This window comes from Cetorhinus maximus, chromosome 24, assembly GCF_964194155.1.
Source record: "Cetorhinus maximus chromosome 24, sCetMax3.hap1.1, whole genome shotgun sequence".
In the NCBI taxonomy this organism is placed as follows: Eukaryota; Metazoa; Chordata; class Chondrichthyes; order Lamniformes; family Cetorhinidae; genus Cetorhinus; species Cetorhinus maximus.
This window is the reverse complement of record NC_135902.1, coordinates 43,877,304-43,889,169: the sequence shown is the minus strand read 5'-3', so window position 1 is coordinate 43,889,169 and position 11,866 is coordinate 43,877,304. Positions and strand designations below refer to the sequence as shown.

General features: G+C 43.1%; 1 protein-coding gene across 2 annotated transcripts in view; it reads left to right on the top strand.

Moving 5' to 3' along the window:
- Positions 1 to 11,866, top strand: part of cog1 (component of oligomeric golgi complex 1) — a 36,126-nt gene that overhangs the window by 6,518 nt on the left and 17,742 nt on the right. For both annotated transcript variants that reach the window (XM_078571133.1, XM_078571134.1), the window contains exons 4-7: positions 1 to 171; positions 5,090 to 5,246; positions 7,750 to 7,960; positions 10,234 to 11,034. In XM_078571133.1, coding sequence (XP_078427259.1) covers positions 1 to 171; positions 5,090 to 5,246; positions 7,750 to 7,960; positions 10,234 to 11,034 — 1,340 coding nt within the window. The remainder of the gene's footprint in view (positions 172 to 5,089; positions 5,247 to 7,749; positions 7,961 to 10,233; positions 11,035 to 11,866) is intronic.

The window sequence follows — 11,866 nt, the reverse complement described above, 5'->3', positions numbered from 1 at the left end:
GTGCTGGTATTAAGGCACAGGTATGTTCACTTGTTGAACTGTTAGCCACCACATTGTACCAGGCTCAAGCTGTGTTTTATACACCGACTGAAGGAAAAGTGCCAGATACCACACTGACCAGCGGCCTTCTCTTTAACACGTTGGCATCCATCACAAGTGAGTCTTCAGCAGGTATGTGGGTCTATCAATGCCAGTTGCTTTAAAAATTGTTTCTAAACTTGTTAAATGCCTACAGAAATTATTCTAGAACTTGGTTGCTTGCTGACTGACAACTGTTTGGCAATTGACAGCACAACTGGGTGACAAATGGAATAAACTCTAGCAGAGGTGTAGTGACTAGCATTGTTTTGTAGGTCCCCATACTATTTCCTCTTTTTGTAAATAATATGTAACAGTATTTCTTGTAATGTAAAATTCTCTGAATATGCTTAGCTATCTGGTCAAATAGTGAGTACAGACTTGCTTTTCCAAAGGATTAGTGGTATGTGTAACATATAGGCTACGTTGGATCATGATCTGAGCTGAATTGTTGATCTTTCTTGGCAGAAATAGTGGATGTGGGAATGGGAGTGAGTAGCTGGGAAGAGAAAAACAGATTTGGTTAAAGCTCCTGATAACAATCCAGTGACTCCTGTTGAAAAAACTTGCATGTTGGTACTGTTGACTTAAGACACGGTTGGACTCCAGTATTACGCCTCCTGTGATCCACTGGTCTGGCTTCTTTCACCAAATTTACAAGAAGGATTGCTTGCATGCGATACTAGAATTGGAGAGATACAAGCAATCCCAGAAAGATACTTCAGCTTGAGTTTGCCCACAAGTCTATCAGGGTTTAAAAGTGTCAGCAGCATAACTTGGAGCTAAAACAAAAACAGAATTACCTGGAAAAACTCAGCAGGTCTGGCAGCATCGGTGTAGAAGAAAAGAGTTGACGTCTCGAGTCCAACATGACCCTTCAACAGAACTGAAGTATAGTTAGGAGAGGGGTGAAATATAAGCTGGTTTAAGGTGGGGGGCGGGGGGAGAGAAGTTGAGGGTGGGGTGGTTGTGGGGACAAGCAAGCAGTGATAGGAGCAGATAATCAAAAGATGTCACAGACAAAAGGATCAAAGAGGTGTTGAAGGTGGTGATATTATCTAAGAAAAGTGCTAATTAAGAATGGATGGCAGGATACTCAAGGTACAGCTCTAGTGGGGGTGGGGTGGAAAGACTGACAGGGTATTGGTTGTAGATTTAAAAATAATGGAAATAGGTGGGAAAAGAAGAATCTATACAAATTATTGAAAAAAAACAAACAAAAGGGAGGGGGAAGAAACGGGGCGGGGGGGGGTAGTTTAAGATCTAAAGTTGTTGAATTCAATATTCAGCCCGGAAGGCTGTAAAGTGCCTAGTCAGAAGATGAGGTGCTGTTCCTCCGGTTTGAGTTGGGCTTCACTGGAACAATGCAGCAAGCCAAGGACAGACATGTGGGCAAGAGAGCAGGGTGGAGTGTTAAAATGGCAAGCGACAGGGAGGTTTGGGTCTTTCTTGCTGACAGATCGCAGGTGTTCTCCAAAGCGGTCGCCCAGTTTGCGTTTGGTCTCTCCAATGCAGAGGAGACCGCATTGGGAGCAACGAATGCAGTAGACTAAGTTAGGGGAAATGCAAGTGAAATGCTGCTTCATTTGAAAGGAGTGTTTGGGCCTTTGGACGGTGAGGAGAGAGGAAGTGAAGGGGCAGGTGTTGCATCTTCTGCGTGGGCATGGGGAGGTGCCATAGGTGGGGTTTGAGGAGTAGGGGGTGATGGAGGAGTGGACCAGGGTGTTCTGGAGGGAACGATCCCTACGGAATGCCGCTAGCGGGGGGTGGGGGGTGAAGGGAAGATGTGTTTGGTGGTGGCTTCATGCTGGAGTTGGCGGAAATGGCGGAGGATGATATTTTGAATGCGGAGGCTGGTGGGGTGATAAGTGAGGACAAGGGGGACCCTATCATGTTTCTGGGAGGGAGGAGAAGGCGTGAGGGCGGATGTGCGGGAGATGGGCCGGACACGGTTGAGGGCCCTGTCAACGACCGTGGGTGGAAAACCTCGGTTAAGGAAGAAGGAGGACATGTCAGAGGAGCTGTTTTTGAAGGTAACGTCATCGGAACAGATGCAATGGAGGCGAAGGAACTGAGAGAATGGGATGGAGTCCTTACAGGAAGCGGGATGTGAGGAGCTGTAGTCGAGGTAGTTGTGGGAGTCGGTAGGCTTGTAATGGATATTGGTGGACAGTCTATCATCAGAAATTGAGACAGAGAGGTCAAGGAAGAGAAGAGAAGTGTCAGAGATGGACCATGTGAAAATGATGGAGGGGTGGAGATTGGAAGCAAAATTAATAAATTTTTCCAGGTCCCGACGAGAGCATGAAGCAGCACCGAAGTAATCATCGATGTACCGGAGAAAGAGTTGTGGGAGGGGGCCGGAGTAGGACTGGAACATACCCTATAAAGAGACAGGCATAGCTGGGGCCCATGCGGGTACCCATAGCCACACCTTTTATTTGGAGGAAGTGAGAGGAGTTAAAGGAGAAATTGTTCAGTGTGAGAACAAGTTCAGCCAGACGGAGGAGAGTAGTGGTGGATGGGGATTGTTGGGGCCTCTGTTCAAGGAAGAAGCTAAGGGCCCTCAGACCATCCTGGTGGGGGATGGAGGTGTAGAGGGATTGGACATCCATGGTGAAGAGGAAGCGGTTGGGGCCAGGGAACTGGAAATTGTTGATGTGACGTAAGGTGTCAGAGGAATCACGGATGTAGGTGGGAAGGGACTGGACAAGGGGAGAGAGAAGGGAGTCAAGATAACGCGAAATGAGTTCCGTGGGGTAGGAACAGGCTGACACGATCGGTCTGCCAGGACAGTTCTGTTTGTGGATTTTGGGTAGGAGGTAGAAGCGGGCCGTCCGAGGTTGGGCGACTATCAGGTTGGAAGCTGTGGGAGGAAGATCTCCAGAGGAGATGAGGTTAGTGACAGTCCTGGAAACAATGGCTTGATGTTCTGTGGTGGGGTCATGGTCCAGGGAGAGGTAGGAGGAAGTGTCTGCGAGTTGACGCTCAGCCTCCACGAGGTAGAGGTCAGTGCGCCAGACAACAACAGCACCACCCTTGTCAGCGGGTTTGATGACAATGTTGGGGTTGGACCTGAGAGAACGGAGTGCAGTAAGTTCAGAGAGAGACAGATTAGAATGGGTGAGAGGAGCAGAGAAATTGAGATGGCTAATGTCACGCCGACAGTTCTCAATGAAAAGATCAACAGAAGGTAAGAATCCAGAGGGAGGGGTCCAGGTGGAGGGAGAATATTGGAGGTGGGTAAAAGGGTCCGTTGAACGGGGAGAGGACTCCTGCCCAAAGAAGTGAGCACGGAGACGAAGACGGCGGAAGAAGAGTTCAGCATCATGCCGAGCCCGAAATTCATTGAGATGAGGGCGTAAGGGTATGAAACTAAGTCCTTTGCTGAGCACTGAACGTTCAGCATCAGAGAGGGGAAGGTCAGGGGGTATAGTGAATACGCGGCTGGGGCTGGGATTGGAAGATGGGGTGGGGATGGAGGGACAAGCAGGGGTGGAGGGTCCCAGATGGGTGTTGGTGTCGGTGAGTTGTTGGAGCTTGCATTCCTTAGCACTTGAGAGAAAGAGAGAAAGTTTCTTGTTGAGGCGTCGGATGAGGCGAAGAATAAAATGAAACTGGGGGCACGCGCAGCTTTGAAAAAGGGTGCGGCGGTGCTGCTGGAGGGAGAGGTCGAGTGTGTTCATATGGCGGCGCATGGCACTGAGTGTGGATCTCAGAATGCGACGGGAACAGCAGTCCGAGAAACGTTTTATGTCCTGGAGATACCTGTAATCCTGGGTGGGTTCGAAACAAGAGGGATGGAATTTCAGTTGAAATCCACGTGGGGTGAGTCGGAGACGGAGACAGTCACTGAGAAAGGAAATATGGCTGTGAAAGCGGGTTTTAGTAAACACCTTGTCAAACACCAGGAGAGAAATGGAAAGCAATGAAGGTGAACAGGGCAGAAGAGACAGGCGGAAATCCTGTCGGAGAACAGAGCAATACTTCTTCAAGGAAGGCATTTCTTGAAGAGAAGTGGCAGTCAATTAAACACAGAGATAAAAACAAAAAGCTACTGCGGATGCTGGAAATCCAAAACAAAAACAGAATTACCTGGAAAAACTCAGCAGGTCTGGCAGCATCGGCGGAGAAGAAAAGAGTTGACGTTTCGAGTCCAACATGACCCTTCAACAGAACTGAAGTATAGTTAGGAGAGGGGTGAAATATAAGCTGGTTTAAGGTGGGGGGGGGCGGGGGGAGAGAAGTTAAGGGTGGGGTGGTTGTGGGGACAAGCAAGCAGTGATAGGAGCAGATAATCAAAAGATGTCACAGACAAAAGGATCAAAGAGGTGTTGAAGGTGGCGATATTATCTAAGAAAAGTGCTAATTAAGAATGGATGGCAGGATACTCAAGGTACAGCTCTAGTGGGGGTGGGGTGGAAAGACTGACAGGGTATTGGTTGTAGATTTAAAAATAATGGAAATAGGTGGGAAAAGAAGAATCTATATAAATTATTGGGAAAAAAAAGGAACGGGGGAAGAAACGGGATGGGGGGAGGGGGAGTTTAAGATCTAAAGTTGTTGAATTCAATATTCAGCCCGGAAGGCTGTAAAGTGCCTAGTCGGAAGGTGAGGTGCTGTTCCTCCAGTTTGCACTGGGCTTCACTGGAACAATGCAGCAAGCCAAGGACAGACATGTGGGCAAGAGAGCAGGGTGGAGTGTTAAAATGGCAAGCGACAGGGAGGTTTGGGTCTTTCTTGCTGACAGACCGCAGGTGTTCTGCAAAGCGGTCGCCCAGTTTGCTTGGAGCTAATTGTTCCTGCTACACTAAAGAAAGCACTGGTATATAATAATAGTATTGGATTCTGTGTCTTGTCAAAAATCAGTTATGTGAGAGCTGCAGCTTTAAATCCAGTTATCTGAGATAGAAGATCATTGCGTTTAGGCAGTATGCGCGTTTGGAAATACTGGTGAGAATATTTGTTTTATTCACAGGTGACTAAACACATCTTTGCTTAACCTTTGCAGACAGAGGAATCACAGTGTTAAAAGACGAGATGAAATCTGAGACCTGGTTCAAATATTTACCACCTTCTATTGTGGATTTTCAGCCGCCTCTTAGGACACTCGCTCATCCAATAAACCGTGATTACCTGAGAGACACACTTCAGCAATGGATCAACATGTAAGCAAGTGGATTTTATTTACATAATGTTGAACACTGAAGAGCAGAAACCAGTAACAGAATAAAACACTGTGGGTTAACTGCCAAAATTACATTTAACAGCAAATGTAAAAAGCTCATGGATTTCTTCACCCCTAAGATTAAGATCATTGAACAGTTTGTACTGCCTCCTCCTTCCTTTTTGTGCTTGTTTCTTTGAGCCTCCAGCAGTGTCTGTTTTTCAAAATTATTTTAAAAAAAGATAGTGTACACATTTCAGAAACTTTTATTCAGGTGAAGTTAATATTGGGCTTTTTAAAACAGGAGCTGTTGATGTGCTTGTATGCATAGCTGGTTAAAGAGAAAAACTGAGACACAACTTCAAGTGTGATAGACTGCTGATTACACAGTTGTGCAGTGTTCCCTCTATGCACTTGTGCATGTGGTCATGTAGCAATCTGGAATGTATCGCATATTGAAATAAACAGGCTGCTCTGTTCATCAGGAGAAATTCCAGCATTATGTCAGTCGTGGCTTTTAAAGCGCATATTGCCCATGGACAAAAAGTCATATATGAAGGCGTTTGTAACCTACCCGATGCAAAGGAATTGCAATAATTTTTATTATGGCGAAAATTCCAAATGCTTTATTTTCTCTGGAGAAATTAAATTCTGCCTCAGCCAATAGAAGTAAAATAATGTATTTTTTTTGAGTATGATTTGAAGACAAACTGGTATTTCATTATGAAAGGAAATCAGCATTTGCTTAGTCTCACTAGCTCACCACATATGGGAGGCTACAGTTCATTCAAATGGAAAGCCCAAACGTTCCTTCTTCCAACATCTGTGGTTTGCCCTATGTTATGTCCCCTTATCAACTTAAGCCCATAACTTCTGACACAGACTATAAAGAAGCAGTGTTTGCTGCCAGTGCGGTGCATGCGCAGTTGTACTGATGTGGTGTCATTGTGAGCAACGGGTTCCATTTGCTGGTGATGTCTGTGTACACCACATTACTGATTTCACTGTTTTTCAGTGAAGTGACCTATTGTACTTGTAGCCATTCAAATTTAAATTGTCTAATCTTGGTTCAAAGGTTCATACAGTTCCCTTATGGCATTCTAATTTTCATCTGATTCCCTACAGCAATGCAGTAGCCCAAGAGGCTGATAAATAAAAAGCAAGCAAAGACAGAATGCAGGGTTATTTTCCCTTGCAAACTCAAATGCCTCATTTTCTTTCTTGTTAAACATAAGATAAAGTTGATAATATATGGTTATGTAGTTATCTGAAGCTGGTAACAATGGGAAAATTGGATTATTCCAGAAACTGATGAAGCTCTGGCACAATTCGATTGTGGAGCTGTGTTCTTAAAGTTTGTGTGGCACTACACTTGCTTTCATTGTGCTATATATGCAGTTGCATTAAGAGTTTCTTTTCTTCAGCATTTGAAAGAAAAGTAAGGCATAATACATGAGATGGTTTGGGAGTTGGTTCCTATGTGGCAAAGTACAGCTTTAATCGCCTTGGTACAGAATATGCAGATACTCAGGCTATGCAATAAATCAACACTATGGCTCCTGCTTCCCCACTCTGACCATAAATCGAAGCCATACACTGGGGCGTAGCATCATTGGTCTACGCTTACTCAGAAAACCAATACACACGCAGATCTGTCTCGACGGCCATCTTTGCGGTAGCAGGAGACAGCATATAAAGAATGCTGCCATTGAGTCAAGCTGATGGAAACTAATGCTTTTGTAACATAACACAGCAATTAACTAAGTTGTAAATTTTTATTCACAAATACATTTTACCATAACCCTATCCTCCTCCTCCTACAGGTACCATGCCCTAAGAGGGCATTGGTGACCATGAACTTCCATTGGATTGGCTTGGCAAAGTACTGCGGTGGTTTGCCATTGCCTTCAGTATGGCTGACCAGAAGACTGTCCCGCTCTTACCACCTGCCATCAGGCATATTGGAAGGACTTACAGGCTGTTAATCAACCTGTTTGGCCACATTATGAACTCTCCTTATGTGACCATCAAGTCTGAAGTGGGACTTGAGCCTGGAGCTTCTGGTCCAGGGACAGGGATCCTACCCACTGAACCACTAGACCTTCCATAATCCTATACAATTAATAAATTACATGCTCGATTGGTTCTTGGAATCTGCTTTAGCACTTATCTTAGATAAAACCTTCACTTTTTATTCATTACCATGAATTTCCATGACAATGGCACTATATGTCACTACAAATTCTTCTATGTACAAGGTGGCAATGGAATGGGAGGGATTCTAGAATTTTGTTCCATAGAGCCCCCTAGTAGTCAGAGCATGCTCTAGTATCATAATGGTCAATATGGCAAAACAGATTGGGGAATATTAGTACAGTATAGCAATTTAAAAAGTTATATGTTGACAGAAACATATAGCTAAAGATCATGCAAACAGGAAGTAAAATTTGTGAAAATAAAGTGTGTGCCCTATACTTGATCAAGACTTTAATTTTCTTTAAAAGGTGTAAGGATGACATAAAGATGGGAATTGGAAACCTGTTGATCTACGTGAAAAGTCTGAAGGGTCTTGCTGGAATTAGAGATGCAGTGTGGGAACTCCTAACTAGTGAATCAATAAGTCAGAACTGGGAAACTGTGTGCTGTCGACTACTGGAGAAACCTTTCTCCTTCTGGGAGGATTTCCTTCAGCAGCTCTTCCTTGACAGATTGCAGGTAGATAACATCAGCCATATCCTGATAAATGCTTTTTAGTGATTTAGGTTCTTTCTCAAACTGAGTGGTTGTTAACCTGCAGCTAATGATTTCTTGTATTCTGTATAGTGATAGGGTAAACGTATTCTTTATTTGTGAATTTAGGAAAAGAAATGATCCACTCCTGTGGCTCCAAAATAACCATAGAAGATATGTTTCAAAGGTTAAAATCAGGAGAATTGGTCTGTATTTTATAATTACTAAGATGTGAAAAATCCAGCTAAAAATTATGTTTTATTTACCTCTTTTATAATTCCAGCAATCTGACATTACACAGGGAGACATAGGGTATCTGATTCATCAGAGAACTCCTTGTCATATATTAAATTACAGAACAAATCTGCTTATTGTTTAAGATTATTACATGGATTATTAACTTCAGCCCTAGCCATTGATGTCACTTTCTTGGGCTGTTCCGATTGTTCGCAGCCTTGGTGTCATATTTGAGATTGAGCTGAGCTTCCAATCTTAGACCCTCTTTATCAGCACATCTGTAACATGAACTATTTCTGCCTCTACTTTACTTTAACCCATCTGCTGCTGAAACTCTCATCCAGTCCACTGCGATTTCCAACCTCAATTATTCCAGTGTTTTCCCAATTTACCTTCTATCCCTCCCCTCTATAAACTTTCACTAATCCATAACTCTGACTATTTCCTTTCCTTTACCAGATTTTGCTCTCCCATCACCCCTGCTCACACTGACCTACATTGGCTCCCAATCCTTTCAAGGCCTCAAATTTAAACTTCTTATCCTTGTGTTTAACTTCTATCCATAGCTTCATTCCTTCCTATCCCTAACCTCCTCCAATGTTGCAACACTCCTCCACCCACTTCCTCTCCCAAGCTCTTCAGACGCTGCTGTTTTATGCAACCCCCCGCGCCCCGCCTCCCCCATGTCTCACCAGTAGCGGCTTTGTCTTCCATATCCAAGTTGTATGCCTGGAACTCTCCATATACCTCGCTACCTCTTCAACTTCCTCTCCCCCGTTAAGATCACTTGTAAAACCTACATCTTTGACCAAGCTTATGGTCATTGCTGCAACATCTCCTCCTTTGGCTTGGTGTTCATTTTATCCTTAATGATTTGTAAAGACCCACGGGAAGTTTTTATGCTACAAGTATTATAATTGTAATAGAGCTTTGCTATCGAAGCTTCTCACTTGCGCTTATTAGGACAGAATTGCAAGAATACCAAATTTCAAAGGGAACAAGAAATTTGTACTGCTGAGAAAAGGGTGTTGATTGTTTGGCAAGTGGATTCTGATTGGTTGAGGCATTGCCATGGAGAATACATCAGGGAACATTTATCTCCAAGATTTTTAAATTCTAATGAGGCAAGTTGACTCTGGTCAAAGTGTTACCATGGCAAATGCATCAGGGAATAGTTGTCCCCCAAGCTTTTGTTTAATTGAAAAAGACATAATGCTTGGACATGTTCTTTTTGTTTGCAGAGGACGGGACCCTGCAAACGAATATATGTAACTTCTAGCAAGTGTAAGTGAGCCACATTGCGAACCTGACTGAATCTTAAATTGGTTGTTAGTGTTATTCTTAGCACACTCTGGATTGGACAACAATTACTGAACAATCGCAGAATTAAAAGTATTTAGATGAGTACTTGAACCGCCATAGCATACAGGGCTATGGGCCAAGTGCTAGAAAATGGGATAAGAATAGATAGATGCTTGATGGCTGGCATGGACATAATGCGCCGAAGGACCTGTTCTGTGCTGTATAACCCTGACTCTAATTTAAGACTATCAGTCAGGCTCACAATGTGGCTAAGTTACCCTTGCTAGAATCTACGTATATTCATACATAGGACCCTGTCCTCTGCAAACAAGAAGAACATGTCCAGGCATTGCACCTTTTCAACTAAACTAATGCATAGGGGACAACTGTCCCTGGTGCATTCCCTATGGTGACGCGTCAACCAATCTGCACCCTTTTCTCATGCAATGTAAATTTCTTATTCCCTTTGAAATTCAGCATTCTTGGGATTTCTGTCCTGATGGGTACAAGATTGAAAGCTTCAGCAACATGTACCTTTTTTCAGCAACAAAGTTATGATTTGAATGCTTATTGTCACATTGAGACTAAAATCAAGGAATACTGTATCTTATTTTATAAAATTGAAAATGTAATTATAGAATAATTTATTTTGTTGTGGGTGGTAATTGGGGATGTTGGTTCTATTAGACACATTTAATAAAAGCCCTTCTTTCCTGTAGGCACTGACAAAAGAAGGTTTAGAATCCATCTCAAACAGTTCCAAACAGCTCTTAGTTTCGGCTCTACAGGAACTTCAGGTCAAGAACCCCAGCTCTGCTCCCAACAAACCTGTTGAGTTCGAGTATAATGTTGCTGCATTTCTTTGGTCAGAGAGCAGTAACGACCTTTTATCAGACACTGCCTGGGTCAGCGTTACAAATCGTAGCCAGTTTTTAAAGAGTGGACTCTCTATGAAGGCCCAAGCTCTCACACTCTGTGTTCAAAGTTTCTGTTCTGCACTTGACTCCAAATTAAAAGTTAAATTGGACGATTTAGTTATGTACCTTCCACCAGATTCTTCTGCAGTTAAGGACAGTTTAAATGATCACTCATCTTCACAGCTACAGAGTTCAGCATTTGATAGGTACGCTGATACAGCTAAGGTTGAAGAAATGCTACGGACACATTGCCTTTCTTGTGTACAATACATCCTGGACTGTGTGAAAGCAGAGCTTAAAACGGCAGAAGAAAAATTACAAAATTGCACATACTCGCCTAATGATTGCAGTCTCAACGCTGTCCTTTTCATGGCACGGCTATGCCAATCTATTGGAGAACTCTGCCCTCACTTAAAGCAGTGTGTTTTGGGTAAGTCGAGTAGTAATGACCTGCTTGTACGTGAGCCCCGTCCTATCAAGAAGCTGGGCAAAGGGAAGCTGCAAGAAATGAAACCAGCACAAGTTAAGTGGCAGGAAGTAAAGGATCAGCTCTTGCAACAGAGCACGAGTGCTTATAAGATTTGGAATGTTACTATATCAAAGGTCAGTGACTACCTGATGCTTGCTTATAAATAGTGTTTTTTTTTTTACAATACTGAATTGTTACGTGAATTCAGGTTTTCATCCTTAAAAATGTAACCAAAGTTTAGGAAGACCGAACCAGAAAAGGTTGCTGAACAGTTACAGGGCAATGTGATTCATTTTTTTCCCCTTCTGGAAAATATGTTTGCCCTCGAATGTACTCTGGTCAGCTGTTGTTCTACTCTCCCAGTGCTCTGATTCTCCCTTCTATTTCCAGTTCAGTCTTCCTCTGCTGATTTGTAATCTCATAGCCCTTTATGTCCTTCTGGGCTATCTCCAATTTTAAATTGGTTTTAGGAACCAGAGTTGAAGTTGGAAGGAAGGGGTTGTTACATCATTGCACTAAAGGAGGTTTCTATCATTTGTTGCTCTGGGGATGTAATGTTTAGATCATAACATTTCCTTCTGCATGCAGCCCAGGCTCCTGTTACTGTTTTAAAATTAAATACACCCCAGCAAATAGATACAGTGGGAGCTGAGGCTGGGGACTGAATGAAGAGTTGCCATTCAAATATTACAGAGCTGGAAGAATGGATTGTATATATTGCAAATATTTATCTTTTGTTATTATAATTAGTCCTATTGAGATTTACACAGTCAGAGATGGGCAATTTCTTCTTTCGCCTGATTTAATTTCATATTTTAACCATATATATTAGGCTTTTGTTCGATTGGGACAATTCCACTTGTACCTAATCTACTGTATTTGATATCAAATCCTAATAGGACATACTGGCGATCCTTGCTAGAGTGTGCCTGGAATTCTTTTTCACAGCAAAAAAGTGCATTTTAT